This window comes from Ischnura elegans, chromosome 1 (genome assembly GCF_921293095.1).
Source record: "Ischnura elegans chromosome 1, ioIscEleg1.1, whole genome shotgun sequence".
In the NCBI taxonomy this organism is placed as follows: Eukaryota; Metazoa; Arthropoda; class Insecta; order Odonata; family Coenagrionidae; genus Ischnura; species Ischnura elegans.
In genome coordinates, this window is record NC_060246.1 from 33,789,272 (window position 1) to 33,809,051 (window position 19,780).

Consider the following 19,780-nt stretch of genomic DNA (forward strand, 5'->3'; position numbering starts at 1 on the left):
AAAATTTCGATTATTTTAAAATGGCTGATGTGAGCTTAACTTTCCCTTCTGGCAGTTTGTCATTGTGCCTGCGATACATTTCAGGCAAATTTCTTGATGTAATGAAAATCTAGAGGTTAGCACGAGGGTTTCAAGTGAAAGACATGTGTTTTTGCCAATTGGAATGACGAAAATTGCAAACATACTTGTGTTGATGAGTATGTTAGTAATGGGTTTTGAGTGTTTGATAGAAAGTAAATTCTGCAACAGTTGGAAAGATTGAATCCATAATGGTTGTTATCTGCTGGAAGCACCTAGCCAATGCTCTAAGCAAAAGCAAGAAAAATTCCCAAAGAGTTCGACCTTCCACACAGCAGATTTGCTACTCTCTTCACAAAATAACAATTTAGATAGAAGTTAAATTACGATATAAAAGATGCATTTATTAAGGCAATATTATCCCTTGAAAAAAATAGAAGACCATGAGGCTTTCTCAAATATTATTGATAAGGCTGAGGTCAGCAAATGTTTTTTAGTTATAGGAAAATTCAATCACAAAAAGGGTAGCGAAGCCAAGTGGGCTGAGCACTTGTTTGATGATTGAGGGGCACCAGCTTCAATTACTGTATGAAGCCTTCAGGCTTACCAAATCAAAATCCTCAAAAGGGACAAGGCTCCCAGGCAAAGAAACTGGCCCCCAACCCTGAAGGTGTGATATTCACTGGCATGTGGCTCAGTCAGGGAGAGCTCTAACCATACCAATCCAAACCAACCTTTACATTAAATCACTATGGGAGTGATGTTGTACTGATGTCTATATGATCAAAGCCAAGTATACATTCACAAGTTAAAATTTAGTTAAGGAACTCCAAAAACCTCAAGTAATAAGGACTCAGAATTGAGCTTTTTGAGACTGAAAAATTACCATGTTTCTGAAAACCATGAAATAAATGAACTTGGGAACCAAATTTTTGATCATTCTGACCTAAGTCTTTATTTCTGTGAAACATCAGACCTACCACAATCACATCTAACCCCTTGAGTACAGTCCCACACTGCCATGATACGACTCACATCTTACTTCCACTTCTATAGATTTCCCCCTGCCAATGGAAGGGCAATTAGATCATTAAAATTTTCAATTTGCTCAGAGAAAAGGTTTTATTTAATGATTTCATTTACCGCCTTTGTCACCAACTGGATCTTCATATGGACTGTTTATACGAATTTATGGCCCTTTTTCACTGCTTTGTGAAGTTTTTAAGTAACCCAATTTAGGAGCCCTGGTAATCAAGAAGAAGTTTTCAGGTTGCTCACCAATTAAAATATCCATCAAATGAGACACCTCTGCTAATAGCAGCTTTTCCAATAATGGGATTCATTGAAAAATCATAGAGTTCTCATCAGAAGTATCACAGGAGCCATTTTATTTTAATCTTAATCTTCTTCAATATTCTATATCTTCTGATAATTTGTAAAATTAGCTTATGATCATCATTTGGTGCAAAAAATATGAAAAAATGGTAGTGACCAACATTGGTTGTGAGTGATATAGATAGTGACTGACGATCGACTATTTGTGATTGACTCACCTAAGCGAATAGCTATTGAAATCACTGAAATGACCAACATGGCCCATCACTTCCCATAAAGTCTTTATAAAGGTATCACCCAGGCCCATCTTCACATCCTTTATAGTACACACAAAAAAAAGTACGACACCTATCTTCATTCACTTAGAAAAACTCACTTTCAGACCTCAGTAAAGGCTGTTTTACACAATGAATGATCATTTTAATTAAATTAATTCGCCGTGACCACTTTACACAGTGAATGATTTGGGCAAATTCTGCGCAGAAACGATGCGCACTGGTGCAAAAATCGATAATGCATGTCAATTCTAATGATATCTCCACCTGTTTCTGATCAAATGATTTTATTTAGGGAATCCTCTACCCTCAACAAAGCATAATTGTTTTCACCAAATAACCATTGTTAGCCAGAACATTCTAAAACTCTAGCACATAGGGCATGTGAAAAAGCTTTGTATTTGTAGTTTTGATCCTGTAGTGTTTGCATCAAACTTGGTAACATTTTCTTCAATACTGTTCAGACCGCGACTTAGGTTCATAAGAATGAAAACTTTGCAAAAAAGTTGTTCGGATAATCGAGCCTACTTTAAATCCATTCTATTTTTCATTCAGAGATATCTTCTTTTATGATTCACAGTTTGTGTTAACAAAACACGAAAGAAAAGCTCATGAATTAAATGGATATGGCACCACGCATTTGAAAGACTAAAGGTAAATTTATAGCTAATTCTTCCTATGAACCAGAGGAAATAGGTATACAAGCCCATTATGAAAGTTTGGGCTGTAATGAGCATGGTAAAGCACTTATAAATTGTGAGGTTTATCAAAATAGCAAAGATTACCACTCACCTGTTCCACCATTTCAAGAATAATTTGGGATGGCTCAAGAAGAGCCCGTTCAAACACATGACGCAATGCCTCCTGTAACAGAGGTACATTCCACAATACTCGACTGTGTCCATTCACACCACCAGTAAGTGTGAACAAAGTCTGTAAAGTTGCCTTCCTGACAGACGAAGAACTGTGAGCTAAGAAAGGCCACAGGCGAGGGATGACATCAACTAGGGGCTGTGGACTGTAATAAACCAGATGGTTACTGGTATTAAGAAATAGCAAGAGCAGAATAGTGTTACAATAATAAGAAATAGAACCATTCAGACAATGTGTGCCCTACATCACATACAATTATTTTGAAAATATAAATGGCATTTGATGGCATAAAGTGGAATTCAAGCAACTCATTGCTCAGGCTTCCAGCCATGAGCTCTTTCTTTCCCTTCCAGCTCTCCATTCTACTTCTGACAGTGGTTCCTCGAAATTACATAAAATAAACAATTAAGAATGAAAATTCAAACCAATCCACTGAAATACTAGCTAAATATATGGAGAGTTTTTACATTTTCAATGAATTTTTGACTTTCTTCACAAAACAAATTGCTGACATACAATATAGACAGTTTGTTGCACCTTCATCTGCAATACAGTTAAATATACAGATGAAGAATTGCTTTGCCCCAATAGTATTAAAATGAAAGGTATTCACTGCGGTGACACGGTTTAAACAAATATAAATAAGAGAAAGACCTTGGAAAAACTTTCTATCATAATGTGATGACATCCAACTAGACACTTATAGGTAAAAAAATGGCTATATACAACACTCTGGTTAGGGGTATGTTAGCAATAGAATAAACACTCTTCAATTACCCTAAATGTTTCTCTGAATCAGGCAATGACAATAGGGCAGCAAGAAGTCCCATGAATGAATTGGAGGCTGCTGATGCCAAGTCACGAGAAGCATATACACATTCCTCCATCTCTCTATTTTCTCCACCTGCAGATAATTCATCCATTTCTTCTTCATCAGCTTCTCCTTCCTCCCCTTCATTCTCACCATGGCCACGAGCATGCTGAAGTAGTAAGTCCCACAGACATGACAAAGCCTCAGGTAATTTGTCAGGGAGTTCTGACATAATGGCTGGAGCAACTGGTATCAATGATGCAGCAGCAACAGCACCTACATCCTCAACTGGATCCCTTAGTCCTTTTAGGACTGCAGGAAATACTAATGGTACAAGCTCATTCACCATATCCTACAACAAAAAGAAATTATATCAAGATACATAGTACTAATGTAACAATTAAGAACTCAATTCACAAAGAATGGAGTAATGCAACAATGCTCACAGAAACAGAAATGGATAACAAAATTACAAGAGAAGATATAAACGTTCATGTATACATGACCCATCTATAACAAGTTCACAGGTACTGAAAAGAGACCTGTGGCTCACCTATGGTACTAATTTGAAATGTAGTAAAATAATAGTAGTAGAAAGTTTTCTTTAAATGGCTAAATGTTCAAAACCAAAATTTTTCATAAATTAATGGGTCACAGCCACACAGTAGCAGAAATTCAAAATAGAGAAAGAATTAGTGTATCATATTGCTCACAATGCGACTCATTGAAGCTCGCAGAAATCATCAAAGGAGTGTGAACTCGTGCACAGATAATCCGCTACACGGATGATCAGCAACACGAACAAACTGCACCCGAATAATTGGGAGTCTGCTGTAGTTGGAAAAATACAATGTAGATTTAGCTTTCTCGAAAAACTCGATATCCTTGCAGCTGAGCTTCTCAGCAGTTGATAAGGAATTTTTTTCCGAGATTATAGGGACTAAAAAACTACCAGGTCTATGAAAAGCATGAAATATATTATCTTAAAGACCGAATACACCTATGCCTCGCATATCCCAATTTCCATTAGCACAATCTCGATGTAGTGCAAATTCGTTCCTAGGGGAAACATCGCAACGCAGTGTAGCCTAATCAAAAAACTTTAACGCTCTCATGATAAAACATTAGCACTAAGTACACACGAAATTGCTATCACTTTATGCATATTTATAGCATTGCTTGCCCAAATATTCTTGGCATTGAGGTGTCCATCCTCCCGTTTTCTCTAAATGTATTTTTGTTGCCGTATTTCGCTTTCGCTCTCCTTGCCTTAAGCCCTCCTCCACCTCTGCCTCCCTCATGCGTTAGAGTGGGTGTAAACACTTCCATGACCGAATTAGATGAAAATATTCTGCGCCCAAATTTGCGGTCACCACACATAGTATTGAAGGATAATATGTACCTGGTTATTAGTCAACATCTGTCTTGCCGAGTAATTTCCATTACGCTAAGGGCCTGATTTTTCAAAAATCATCTTCTTGTGAGGATTATTGCAACAGAAAATTATATTGGTGTCAAAATCTGTGGTTTAAAAAATTCGACTGAGTGTGTACATTGTTTGGCTAAATGGCAAATAGAAGAAATCAGAAATGCTTATAAGTGAAAAGCACTGAAGGAGAGATCGAGGGGAAGGAGCGTGCTCCCTCCGTCTTTCAAGCAACGAGGCTATGAGCGAAGGAGCAAGGGAAGAACACGTCCGATCATGCACGTGATGTAGTTGCCTTCAAAGCGAAGGGGCGAAGGCGCAGCGAAGTGAATTGGGAGAATTGAATCTGGTAGACCGAAAAAGGTCAGTTGGTAAGATAGGGTGGGGATGAAACAAGTTTCCATTGTTCGCGTTTAACTTGATTAATGCAGCAAATTTTTTTTCTTTAGCTGCAATGCTCAAAATAGGGGTGCGTCTCTTACACGTGCTTATACGGAAATCACGTGTATCATGCACTGTTTTTTTCGACGAATGCTAAAAGAAACGTCCATACGAACTTCGTTATTATGAACCTCTGGTTTTTTGGTCCCGTGAACTTTGTAATAATGAGAGTCTATTGTACATGACAAAAATGAAAAGTAAACTTACATTTCTTACAGCCAGAAGATATTTCAAGCCAAGAAGAGCACCATGCCTTGCTTCCCATTCTCTTTGAGATAGAAGCTGCAACAAAATTCTTAAGACTCCATGCACTCCCTTATGGTTCATAAGATGAAGCACAGAACCTGAAATGTAAAAAAATTCAATACAGCATAAATAATCCGCAATATAACAACAATGTAATTTCTAAAAAATCACCTTCCACTTTTATCAATTGCACCATATTGCATCAATCCAATTTAAAAATATATTTGCAATAAAAAAATCCATAATGCACATTGAAAGTATAAAATAATTAATCAAAAATAAATACAAATTTTCAACTAACCTAAAGCTTGAGCACAAGTTTCCCTCACGGGTGCTACAACTTGATCAGATACAAAATCACCAAAGCGATCAAGAGCAAGGACGCAAAGCAACCGCAGTCCTGTATCTTCCAGCCACAACCGATGACTTTCTTCCATCTGTAAGAAATACCAATGAAATTCAATACAAGGATTCAAAAGTTGCATGTCTTTATTAAAACAGTGGGGGCAAGTGTTTGAAATTTTGGAAATGCATGACGTTTTTCCCCAAGGACCTAAATTCCTATCATTTGCAAATTAGAGGGTTTGTAAAGGGAGTTTGTATTTGTGTGTTGTGGGTAGCATGCATTTTCCACCAGACAGGTGTGTGATTATCCGCAAATTAGTGTGTATATTTGGGGGTGTGGTAAAGGGTATTTATCAAGATGTGTTCCGGGTTGAGGGCATTTGTCACTGCAGAAGGTCAGAGGTTACCCTCTAAACACCACTCACTTACTAAAGCCAGTATTTCATGAAGATAGAACAATACACCCATGCCTCATAGAGCGCAGTTTCTTTTAGCGCAATTTCGATATTGTGCAAATTCGTTCCTCTGGGAAACATCGCAACGCAGTGTAGCCTAATCAAAAAACTTAAACGCTCTCATGATAAAACGAGAACTTGCACTAAGTACACACGAAATTGCTATCATTTTACGCATATTAATAGTATTGCTTGTCTCAAATCTTCTTTCTGTTTATATATTAATCGAAATCTACTGCTGTGCAATGGCCAAAAGTATTACTCGTCATTGGGTCCAGATAGCCGGCATACGAAGTAATTTATCTCGTCTCCTTAAATGAATGACAATATTTAATTTAGATCATTAATTAAGCGTGGAGCTCGTGGAAATGAGTTTTTTTAAGCAATGTGGTTTGAGACGTAATTTTTGCCATCATAGGTTATTGGGCGACTTGACTTCCAGGTAGAGGGTCTATGCTAAAGCCTTCAAGGTCATAGGTTTTCACGGGGGAGAAATGGAGCAGTGGTCGAATTGCATATGAATGGCATCAACACAGAAAAGGGTCCGCTATAGAGTCTCAATCACAATGGCTTCATTCCCTCCCAGCAGTCGTAGGACCTCTGCGTCTCAGGAATACAGTTCAGCAGTAGAAGGTGATTTCGATAGAGCCATACAGAGTAGTAACCAAGAGAACAATGGCAAAAAATAGGAATGCGGGTAGAAAAATCAAGATGTTACCAAGAAAAACCATAAACCTAGAAGACAAATTGAAAGAGGTCAATTGCTTTGAAAATGCAGAGCATCAAAGCGATATTGCTTGGAAGTTGAAACTCGTGATGCCTTATTCTGAATAAAGACGAAGTTAAAACATCAGTGACCTCAGCAGCACCAACTTCAACCAAGCGGTCACCACATACGGAAAGTTCATTGTGCATCTGTACAAAAAGACAACGGTTGTAATCGCTCCCAGACATTTAGTGAAAGCTCCGGTTGGTTCCAGAATTTTAAACGGCAAGCAGGTATTTTCAGTGCGGCGATATGAGGTGAATCTGCAAGTGTTGATAGCGCAGTCACTACAACATTTTCTGATGAACTCCAAGTTATGATTGAAAGTGGCTCCTTTCCCCCTCAACTTGTTTTCAGTGTTGACGAGACGATATTGTTTTGGAAAAGAATGCAATCTCATTAATTCATTTTCAGGGAAGGAAAACCTAGAAAACCCAGCTGAGTCAGGTTTCAAGGCATTTAAAGACTGTTTCACGTAGCTGCTAATGCCTCGAACGACTTCAAATTAAAATGATTTATCATTCATAAACTCCACTCGCAATGAAACGGCATTCAAAGTAGCATTTGCCTGTCATTTTGATGAGCGACAAAAGGGCCTGGGTAACACAATAATTATTTTTAGACTGGTTTGAAAAATCGTCAACTGCCAGCAATGCGTTACGAACCCAAGAGATAGCAGATGTTATCCCACACATGATTATTGACATGAAAATAAAAATTTAACTGGAAAAATTGGTTATTGAGAGGTGAATTTCACTCGATCGCGCCAAAATTTCACTTTGTTAATCGGGAGTTTTCGTTAAAGAGGAGTTCGTTCATCGGGGGTTTTCACTACTGTGTTTACATAGGCAATTGGCCGGACCAATAGCATTTGCTCGTTGAACGGAGTTCTTTGTTCAACAGGAGGTTTTACTGTAATTTGCAAATGAGCGTGACTTACCTCTTCTTTCTTCATGTCTGCAGCCTTGCCAGCACCATTCCCCTGTAATCGTATCACTTCCCTTAGGGATGTTGCTGCTCCATGCCTCACTTCCCAGCGTGGGCTGAATAGATCCAATGATAGCTGATCACAAAATCCCTCGAATGGCCATTCCACTGCCTATAAAAAAGGAACACAGAATACACAAGGAAACAAATACTAAACATCAACAAGATACCAATTGGATCACTAAATACAGGACACTCTTAATACGGCCAAAAATGTAATTCCAAATCAAAATCATATTATAATATTTATATGTACGGACAAAATTGCACACCCAGTCCTAAGGATTGGGTTGAATAGTTAGGAGAATAGAATAGGAGATAAATGTATTATTCTGATTGAAGATTATTATCATATTATTTGATAAGTTCTCAGCTGCATACCAGAATCAAACCCAAAAAATTCAGGCAAACAGGCTTTAATCCCAATGGCATTAAAAACACTGATACAAATATCAATTTGTAGTATCCACTGATACTTCAAATTGATATTGTAACAAACAGAAATCATTTTTAACCTCCAGCTTCAACATCTGGTCATAGATTAATACTATCAAAATGAATACACTTTGTGAAAATAAACATGTTTAAATGGATATAACATACAACATGAATTTCAGACCTAAATTGTCTAGGAAAAAGTGCATGATAAACATCATTTAATATAAATTTTTAATTTTAATTAAAAGCTTCAATAAGCTATGCTGAAATGAACTATGCACATAATATTAGCTGCCTCACCTCTCCCCAAGAGCCAGTGCTATCAGGAACACTTTCACTGAATCCCATTGGAATCTCATCTATTTTTGAATATTTTCCTCCTTCATCTTCAATCTTAATCTTTTTTTTGTCAGGTTCAGAGCTATCTATCCCATGACAATGTTCTGAAGTACATCCCGCAACATCCTCTGTTGAAGTTATTTCCACTGATTTCTGCTTAGCAAGGAGACGTGCTTTCCTTCGAGCTCTATTTATTTCCCTGGAACTCAACCCAACTTCTTGTTTGATCACATCTACAGCAGCCTTCTAGGTAAGGAAACGAAATGAGACAAAAACAGTGATTAATCCAATGTTTTTCAGTTTTTGTTTCCATTCAGGATTAAAATTAAATGTCACTGTCAGACCAATTTTGAACTCTGAATGTATCAAAGTCAACAACACCTTTGAAAAGTTAGGTAAAAAGGAAACCCAAAACTGCTACACAGCATTACTGATAGTGTAAATATATTTAACAAATGTTAAGAGGACTTCAATGCAAATAATGTACACAATGTATGTACCCAACTGGGGAATTATTGATACACAAATAATCCTGGAATAACAAGAAATTTTATGGAAATTTAATCCTAAAGACCAATGAAAATTTCAACCTGTGAGCAATAATTTACTATAATAAAAAAAAAACTGGACCTACACTTTTAGCATTTGCATGAATCTCCTGTACAGTTTCATAGAACCGTGCAACAGGTATGTCATTTTGTTTCCAGATTACATGACTATTGCATGATTTGCATTATATAAGAAGGCATATCAGAATAGGAGAAAAATGATAACAGGATCGCTTGTAAGAGAGGAAAGACAATGCTAATGAGTCAGATCTTGAATGAAGTGCCTCATGATTAAACAGAGGCCATTTAGGAACTAAAAATGAAGAAATAGGCAGCCAAAATAAACAATAAAAATAGGTGCTAAAAATATTCGATATTGAGCGACCCTGTCAACATTTTCAGGCATTCCAGGGATTATAGAAACAAAAATATTATTAAGGTAGGATGAAACCCAAACTATGGGGGGGATAGATCGCCCCTAGAGCCTCAGAAAATGAGAAGCAAATTTTATAGTATGTTTACTAATGTTTTCCATGCTTTGATGACTTCCCATGGAATTACGAGTGGAACCCAAATTTTAAGAGCCAAAATGATGTAAAATGTCTTTCAAGGCATGTTATGTTTCAAAAATTTCCCCGGATTACCATTGCCTGGGGGGTGGAGGTCGCCCCCCTCCATCGCTCCACAAAGCATATTCCCAGTTATGCCAAAGAAATCCATAATCCCAAAATTAGCAGCAAACTTGATCCTGCCACCACTGATCAGCAAGAAATATTCTGCAGCTTATTACCACCACGTAAAATTCCCAATGCCGAATTAAAATCCCACACAGCACACACAAACGCTTATACATATACATTATGAGTAACCCTCATATGAATCCATGTATTTCCAACCTCAGTTAAGACACTTCTCACTTATACGACGACCTTGGTTACGAAACATATTTTCCCAGTCCAATGAGATAGAATACCTCATTTATATGACTTGTCAGAGAATTGTTCTACAAGAAGATTGTGGCATGCACGATGATTTTAGTCACACGAACGTTATAAACCTATAATCAACATGCCTAATCCATAGGCATTACAAGGTGTTATTGTATAGCTTCCAGTGAAAAAATGATTGATCAATTAAAATGAATAATTAACCATAGTTGCATCTGATAAATATCTGCATCAACTATGTTCAACTATGCCCCTTTGAATTCAAGAATACAGTTTACTTCCCTATTCATACCCCATTATGATTTTAGTTATCTTAAATAACTGAAATGGTATGTAAGATGAGGGAAATTAGTTACGTTGTGGATATCTGCCCCAAAGGCAAGATACACACCTGTGCTGTACACAATGAGTGCAGTTCCTGAATTTCAAATTTCCTGACAATTTCAGGTTTTCCCTGACAATCCCCAGCCTGAACAAGACACAACAGGTGAGGAGAGAAAATACTCAAGAGGATGATTAAGTAATAATAGCATTTGGATGGAGTGAGTACAAGGAAGGGAAGAAATACTTATAATTGATTAGAAGGAATGGTGTAAGGACGAAAAGAATTAGATTGTGGACAGAATGAAAGGGAATAGGCAGCAATGCCAATGGAAGAAGGAAACTTCAACTTGTAGACTTCACTTTCTTCAGCTCCAGCTGTGTCACACATGCAGGTAGATTAGCTCGTCACAATCGTAAGTTAATGGGTAATTGTAATACAGTGTTGCGTTCTCCAGGATAACCACACTCCTCGATGTTGTGCATAGTTTTATCAACTTACGAACAAGGTCTTGGAACACATCATGTTTGTATATCAAGACTTATTAAATTCGGGAAGATATGAACCCTCCATTGCTTCATGCCTCATCTTCGATTGAGATAATGAGACCAATGTGCTTGTTTTTACATATTTGCATTTATTTTAATCGTGTTTATTAGACTTTTGACTCTGAAGCTATTTCACAGTGGAACTATACATACAGGAGATTGAAGAGACAAGAAATTGTGTGAAACCTTGTTATTTTTTTGACGATTCCTAAAAGAAACGTTCATACGAAGTTCGTTATTACAAACCTCCGGTTTTTCGGTCCCATGAACTTTGTAATAACGAGAGTCTACTTCATTATGAATGTATTAATAAAAATTATTCACATTTAGTTTACATATTAAAACAATAACAATTCCCATTTCCTAAAGTATGCAGGCACAGCTTTATTCTTATTATTGATCACTACAGGTACTCACTTAACTGACAATAACACCTTTATGACATGAGTTCCAACAATGCCGGTTTATTCTGCCCTTCTGTCACATAAGTAACTCTTATGGTCAAATAATAACTACAAGGTTTCCTTTTTGTTATGCTCCAATTAGCTCTTTGTCAATACTAAATACACTTTTCCTCCAAAAACTTACTCTTGTAGATTCTTCTGCCCTAGAGAGATTGGAGACTTCTGGTTTCACATGGACAAAATCATCAGTGGTAAGTATGTCCAAGCCTATATCCATTCCAATACGGTTTGGAGCATCAAGACCAAGACGCTCAATCAGCAATTGTCGTTGACGAGCAAGTTTTTCTCGCACATCTAAAGATTTAAATAAAATACACGTAAGACATGATGACAAAAAAATATTAAATTATATTTTCGTCACACATTTAAGTAGCCACATATTAAAATGTACAACCAAAATAAAAATCTTGTTTTCAGGAATTCAATTAATCCTGAATAAATTTCAAACCTACCCAAAACCGGTAGAATAACTCTAGTTACACAAGTCATTAGTGACAACGATTGTATAAACTAGGAATTTAGTGTAAACTATGAATTTGTACTTTAATGCAGAAGGTACAAAATACTTAGTAATGAATTTTAGTAACAATATACTTTCAGTCAAAATCATAGCCATGACTGCCTTATGCAAAGTTATTAGAATTTCTACAGCTTCGATGATATCGTTCCAAGGAACACTTGAAAATGGGATCTCCTTTGGAATTAATTTCTAAGATCGGAGGATTTGATAGTTACCCATAATATGATGCTAGCAGTTGTAAAAATGATATGGACTTTGCAACAGGTACATGCTGAAAAATATGGAGGGGCAAAATGTTCTAGTCGGACGGTCAATTCTTTTTGCCATTTTCCTACCATTTACCAGTGATATCATCACGATTACTTACACGGCTTATCTATTGACGTGATTTTTGGATGAAGTCTTTCAATCATGTTAAGTCATATAATTTATGGATTTGATTGGGTTTTTCTCCTTAGTTTGCCCAACGATGTGTAAGAGTACCTGCTTGCCGTTTTCGCAGCAGCTCGGTTACACTCTTAAAGTAACGGTAGATCTGGATGTAGAGTCATGTGTAGGTGTGGCTCTAATACTCTACACCGCGAACATGTTGCAGCATCTTGGCATGGGACCCGCTCATCGTGGGATGTTGGAAAGGTAATGTAAAATGCTGCTGCCACTTCCAGCCAATAGGAAGACGCCGAGAGGGTCACAAGACGACGCGGGCTCGGTAGGTGACTTGAAGAGCGAAGGGACTTCAGGAGTCTTGCGCTGTGTGTCTGTGGGAATCAATGTATCTGTGGTGTGCATGAATTAAAAGTGTTAAACCAGACGTTTGACTCGTTATCTTTCTGTACCTTCTCCGAACCTGGCCCTTCCATTAACATGTTCACTGCCGCTTCGGTCATGATGACCGAAACACGTATGTCATCTTCATGCCGTATCAGTTATTATGACCGAAGAATGAGTCACTTTTTTGGCCTCTCGTAGCATGCAGTTGGTCATAGCTACTTCAGCTACGTGTGTATGATGTGACTGACACAGCACACGTAGCCTAATGCACAGGAAAACTCAAATGGAAAGGATTCAAGCATTAAAACGAAAGAAAAAAGAAAAACGCTCAGCACAATGGGGGATTTGTCTAAAAATCAGCGGCAGGGAACGTATTAAGTTTAGTGCTTACAGAAGCATCATTTCCGCTGATGCCAACACACATCCCGAAAAAAAATTTTCTTTGTTGTAGTTGCTTACATCCAAGTAACTGATCTATTCACCAGAAATATCGTTAGGTATTCTAGAATACCTCTGATCCCAAGCATTTTGGATTATCTATCTTCTACTGTATCTATCTTTTTCTGGTTAGTTAACTTCTGTTAATCCTTGATTTGGGACATAGAATTGCTGTGGTATCGATGCTCATATGTTGGCCACCTGTAGTTTTATATGAATCCTAAAACTAATGAACCTGAAAATGGAATGGTAAACGATTTCATTTCGTTCCGGTTTGCAGCATTAATTGATCTTGATATTAATAAAATTTAGTTATTTATGCCGAGGATATAATTATTAAATCAAAATAAGGGGTTCTTAGTATACTCTTCTCTTCAAAAGCTCCCTCCTGAAAATGGGATTCCATTAACAAATGCCCCATCTACTGAATATCTTTTATTTTGAGATAATGTTAATGTCTCTCTTTCTGATTCTCTAACCTTCTACTATGCAATGATTAAAATGTTTTGATGATATACCCTGCTTCAGATTAGAGTTTAATGCCCCATGTCTGAAAACAGTGGAAAAAGTCTACGTCCAATGCCAACATTTCTGGAAACTTTTGGCAAATTAATCTATAATTATGGATGGCCGGATTGGATACTTCGGATCCAAATATCTGCGGATATTGCCCTTCATCGGATACTTCAGATCCAAATTCGCTGACGGCATCTGAATCCGAAATTTTAAATTTATGCTCCAGTGAGTGCAGCGTCCCATTCGAGGGGGTGGAAAGAGTTTCGATTCTACCTTCGCATGCACCGTTGCACTGCAATGCTTGGCCTACTCATGAACCATTTTGTTTAAAAGCTCTGGTAGGAGTTATGCAACAGAATTTCGGCCGCGAAAATTATTATGGCAAAATACGACTGGCATATAGTGTGATTCTTACAAAACAAATTCTAGGTGAGTCACTTACTGGACCCGAATATGTCTCCTTAGTTTTCAGCTATTGGATGACGTGTGCAAGATTCAAAAAGTAATGAGACCAAACGCGTCGCATTTCTGGCACATTTAGTTTTTTTTTTAGCTCAAATTGATTGTAACAGTTTTTTTTTTGTTACAACGAGACCATACCAATATTCAACATTGTTCAAGCAGCACAATTTTCAAAGAAATAGGTGTGGCATCAGTACCGTCAAACAAGAAGATCCGGTCTAGCAACAACAACTGTATAGATCACACAGGTTGCCCAGCTTTGCTTTGAAGGCAACGACATCACAAATAGCAAGATCTAACATGTTCGTCCTTGACTCCCTCATTCATTGTGACGTTGCGTGAAAGAAAAAGGGATTGCTCTCCTTCCCCTCCACCTCTCTTTCATGCCCTTGTGCAACCCACCCCTTCCTCTCGCTGAGCAGTCGTCTCGTTCTGTTCCCGCAACTCATTGCACATGACGCTAATGTTTTTCTAAACATTGTTAATTGCGTTGCAGATTGCACAGTTGCAATTTAATTTAATGATATAACGATGAAAATGTCTTTCATTTTATAGAAACATTTTTATTCACATAAAGGGACATTGACATCATGTGTGTGGACTGTGACGTGAAGCGGAAAATCCACAGCAACCGAAATGAAACATTTGCGGGTGATACACAAGTCAGTATGCGATGAGAAAGTGATAAAATTCTGGGGATACTTATGTGAGGAATATAAAAAATCAATCAATGGTTTATCCGAAGATTGAAGCCTATGAAATGCAAGCATAACAGATTACATCCTGAGCGTGTAAAGATTTTATCATTATTAAAAAATAATTTGAAAGCTTATAAAAACGATTTTTAATCAGTAAAAATGTTTAGACGTGCATGTAAATCTAAATAGCATTCCTTTGATTGTATTTACCCAGAAGAAACTTGAATGATTACTTCGTTTTATAGCAGACAATTGAAAATGCACTAGTATCCGAAAATATTCCAACATACAGCTCCAAAAATCAAGGATCCGATCCAGATATAAAAAAATCCCATATCCATTCATCCCTATCTATAACGGTACCAGTGCCTGTTAGCCCTCCATAAATTACCTTTATACACACATTATTATTAATGAGAAACTAACTTTTGCATTTCTTGTGAAACTTAATCTAATTTTTTGATGTAGGAAGAATGATGTTTGTTATAAAAAACAAATACTCCATATTGAAAACTTGTAGTAAAAGCTTATCAAATAATATTTGAATTTATCCAGCAATTTGTAGACAAACTAATTATGTAATGTAAGTCACCTCAGCCTTAGAATTGCCCCACATGATATCTGATGCATATTCTTTGAACGACTCTAAGATCACATTTATATGTTTATGAAAACATGTATGTTTTCATAAATGTTATCTTTATGTTTCATTTTTTGATCTTCATTTGTTGTTTGTTTCAGTTGCTTTTTCGTTCTTTGGTGCTTTGGTTATGCTGGCTCATTGGAGACAATAAGAAACAAAGGATCGTTGTATTTGCGATGGTGGTTGGCGTAACATGGTGAAACTCCTTCATGATGCACAAAGGTTAAGACAAGACTTCGCTGTTTCACAAAATAAAATATATTTGCGACCGGTTTCGATACAGCGTATCATCATCTGGCAATTACAAGTATCAGTATAAATTCAAGGGTATAAATTCTATGTACTAATACTTGTAATTGCCAGATGATGATACGCTGTATCCAAACCGGTCGCAAATATATTTTATTTTGTGAAACAGCGAAGTCTTTTCTTAACCTTTGTGGATCGTTGTATTAAAAGTCATATTGAGATGTAAGGAATAAAGAAACACTCACGTCAAGTGATATGGGAGTTATTATCATCACTTTGATATGTTACATGTTCAATACATATTTCTTGCGACACGAAAAGGCACGCTTACAAAGGATTTCTGTGAGACAGACTTTTTTTGGTCAGAAGGCTCCACCATGGATTTGAAGCCAAAACCCTACAATCAGCAGACTAGTCCTCCACTCACTATGCCACTACAACTGACTATATTAGTTATCAAACAATTGCCATAACATAATCAAATTTTGCTTCAAAATGGGGTCAAGAAGAATTGGCTCACATGCAATGAAGTCTGGCTTTAACAAAGTAAATTATTGGCTCCTTTAGCTTCATTTCAACAAGGCTCCTCAGTATTTATCAGAGAAATGAATGATACGCATTCAGGCACAATGGATGCTTCATCAAGAAAACTATTTTAACCACCACTTCCATGCTCATTTATGAAGATAATGAGTCACTACATTGAGCTAGTTAGAAAACTAGGGAAGTTGAAAGAACAGAGTGACTCAGGCAACGACTATGAGCTTCCCAAAATCGAAGTATCACACCTCCAGCTGATGAGGAATATATCCAAAAACATACCTGGCCCCCGGGAAACTTCTTCTTCTATGTCATACTCTTTTCCTTCAGATCCCATGAGATATGTGCCATTTTGGAGTACTTTACTGATGTCAAAACTTTCAAAGCTCATTCGTCCCGCAAGGGTGGCAGACGGTGGAATACCAGGCTCTGTTCAAACAAGAGTAAATTATACTTTCAATATCTGAAGTAGTACATGAGGGGGTTAGAAGTCAAGGGGTACAAGTGATTCAGATTTTTTAAAATCTGATTTTTCCAAACAGAGTTAGAAACAGAAATTAGGTAAAGAAAACAAACAAGATCAACTAGATATTTAGTTGCGAATTTGATTTTCCACTTGAGGTCAGCACAGAACAAAGACTCACTCCTATCCCCTGGGCACCAAGTTGTTGTCTACTTTGAAAAAGTAAGTGAAAGTGATTCAGAAGTGATATAGCGGAAGTTCATTTCAAATTTGCATATTTCTTTCATCAATTTCTGTAGCCAACTCTGTTTAGAAATAAAATAATTTACACCCTTGGCTCCTCACCACCTCATATCAGCACCCTAAGAAAGATCAAAATGTTGGTATAGCCCCAAAATGCAAGCTCAATTTCTGAACTTTCAATTGTTAGGTTATTTTTTATAGTGTCTCATAGGACTAAAGTGACAAGAATGGACATACAAAACAAATCGTGTGAATGAAAAACAACATCACTAATGTGACCAACATACACGAATGAAAACATTCACTTAACACCTCCCCTTTTTGGTCAGATGAGACAAGATAAAAAAACAAATTAACAATGAATTTAATTGAACCCCAATCACAATTGCAAAAACTACAAATAGAAAGCAAAATAAAAAGTACAGCAACAAAAACTGCTAAGGGAAATGTTACAGTTCACTTGCAACACTCATGGAAAGAATATTGTTCACCAATCCTTAATGGAGTATACTCTAAAAAAGCCCTTCTTTAAGCTACTGTTTTCATGCAAGGGGACATTTAAAACAAAGGATCTTCTTCATCCTGCACCATCTGTTACTCTTCTGCTGCCATTACACCTCCTCCCAAGCCTAGCAAGTGAGTCCAACCCTTTGCACTCCTCTTTCTGGAAGGTCTGTATTTCTGCGTGCACCTCCCCCAACCTCTGGTGCACTGCACTCTCCTCCGCCACACTTGTTGGCCCCCAGTACTATCAGCCGAGATTTCCCCGAGAAAACCAACTGATACACACAAGTTATCCCTAAGGAGGTCATTTCACCTTGCTGACTTGGTCAGGTATACGCACACCTTTATAAACTTCTATTTTCTTTTTCTTAAGAGATATTCCTTGGCTCTCAGTAGCTTCTCACTTTTGCCTTTCATGTCAGTCAGCACAGAAACTTCTGCCATCAGTTGTCATATTTGCCCCCTCAATCTTCTTAAGTTCAGTCAACATGTTCAAATTATCCCTCTCCTACTTCATACGAAACTCTTCGAGTAATCTCTTGCACGAACAAATGGTTGTGCATTCTAAGATCAAATTCTGAACTTTCAATTACATTGTTACTAACGGCTTCCGGGTGCAGCTGCGTGTTGCGCTTTGTCGTGCAAGCTTTCGCGACCGTTGCAGGACGCATCATCAGGCAATGAATGAACCTACGTTCAAAGCTTTTCAATTACATTACATCAATAGAAAAACTAACAAGCGATGATATGATTACCAAGCCAATTAAACAGGCTAAGGTTACTTTTAACAAGTGAAAGTTAATTCTAGCAGAGTAAAGATTCTGATGTACTAAGATGGGAAAAGTCTGTGTTGCTAATTTGTCGGGGAAGGTTGCACCTCCTCCCAAGCCAGCTAGATACTGTTATTATTATAGTATTTGCTTCAACTCCTAGTCTCATATAATTCAATGTCACACCTTCTTCAGAGATAATAATCTTCTCTCCATTCCCACAAATATAGTTGATGAATAAGAAGGGCAGAATTACACCCTATGTACATTTAGTCAAGGAAATATTAAGTTGTCATTCCACACATCACTTTCAAAATGCAAATATAACCAATAAAGCTGAAAAACTATACATAAAAATGTTGCTTTTCACCAGTGGTATGGTATGAGGCGTCAATTCAACAAAGAAAAATTGATTTTATCGGTAAAGGATATTTGCCATAATTGTGAAGCGTTGTTTGGGACAATGTTAAGCATTATTACCTATTTTTGCAGCACAAGGCTGAGGATTCCAAGGCGGTACATTTCGAACGACAGCCTCCACCGCTTGACCTGCAGCGATTCTGGTCTCCCAAGATGAGGAATGAATGTAAGCAGAAATCCGACGCAAAAGATTGTGAAGTTCATGAGGATGCAGCCGTTGAACTTCTCCAAGCTGACGGGCTGCAGCTCGACGCGTAACGGCTGATGAACCATTTTCCAAAAGCGTAAAGAGTCTATCAAGCCTGAAAGTAAATAATAGTCATACCATAATAAACAATGCTGAAGTTACTGAACTATAGTAAACCAGCATCACGGCTTCAATACACATACGAGTATTTTAACAACCGCAAACTTACCTTGACGTCATTTTCGTCACTAATAAATTTTATTCATAAAATATTTTCCAGGATTATTCTGTTAACTCTCGCGTACCAGACTCCTGCATGGTAGAAGTGATAAGTTTCACATAATGTAAGTGCCCACTCCACAGTTCACAAAAAAAACATATTGTACGGTCACAAGTTAAAATATTCCATCGAAAACAGATAAAAAATATACATCACGCCTTGCTTGAATAAAAATTGACCAAAGTAAACTTGTTATACCTTTAAGCAGATGCTGTGCCAATTTCTGTTTTGAACAGCTGGTAACTCACATCAGAAATGTTTTTATTATTGATTACAATCATGATGGCAATTCAGGGGTCATCATCCGATTTCAGAGACTTGCAAGCAATTACATATACGCATTCCAAAAGTAAGTAAATAGAGAGCAAAAAATTTGTACGCGAAGGGGGTATGCATCGTGCCCCTCTCAAATTTATACTGACAGCCATGTTGCTGATGAGTCCAAATTTATGCTTTACTAGCGCTGCCATTGGTGCAAATTATTTTCAATAT

The 19,780-nt window shown here is 37.3% G+C and overlaps 1 protein-coding gene across 1 annotated transcript in view; it reads right to left on the reverse strand.

Annotated features, from left to right (window-relative positions):
* Positions 1-19,711, reverse strand: part of LOC124158577 (TATA-binding protein-associated factor 172) — a 56,642-nt gene extending 36,931 nt beyond the window's left edge. Inside the window, exons 1-11 of the mRNA XM_046533741.1 lie at positions 19,487-19,711; positions 19,238-19,320; positions 18,882-19,123; positions 16,704-16,850; positions 11,709-11,878; positions 8,717-9,001; positions 7,932-8,090; positions 5,727-5,862; positions 5,387-5,523; positions 3,279-3,664; positions 2,421-2,646 (exon numbers count right to left, since the gene is read on the reverse strand). Of these exons, the coding sequence (XP_046389697.1) occupies positions 2,421-2,646; positions 3,279-3,664; positions 5,387-5,523; positions 5,727-5,862; positions 7,932-8,090; positions 8,717-9,001; positions 11,709-11,878; positions 16,704-16,850; positions 18,882-19,123; positions 19,238-19,248 (1,899 nt within the window). The 5' untranslated portion in view covers positions 19,249-19,320; positions 19,487-19,711. The remainder of the gene's footprint in view (positions 1-2,420; positions 2,647-3,278; positions 3,665-5,386; positions 5,524-5,726; positions 5,863-7,931; positions 8,091-8,716; positions 9,002-11,708; positions 11,879-16,703; positions 16,851-18,881; positions 19,124-19,237; positions 19,321-19,486) is intronic.
* Between the last annotated feature and the right edge of the window lie 69 nt (positions 19,712-19,780).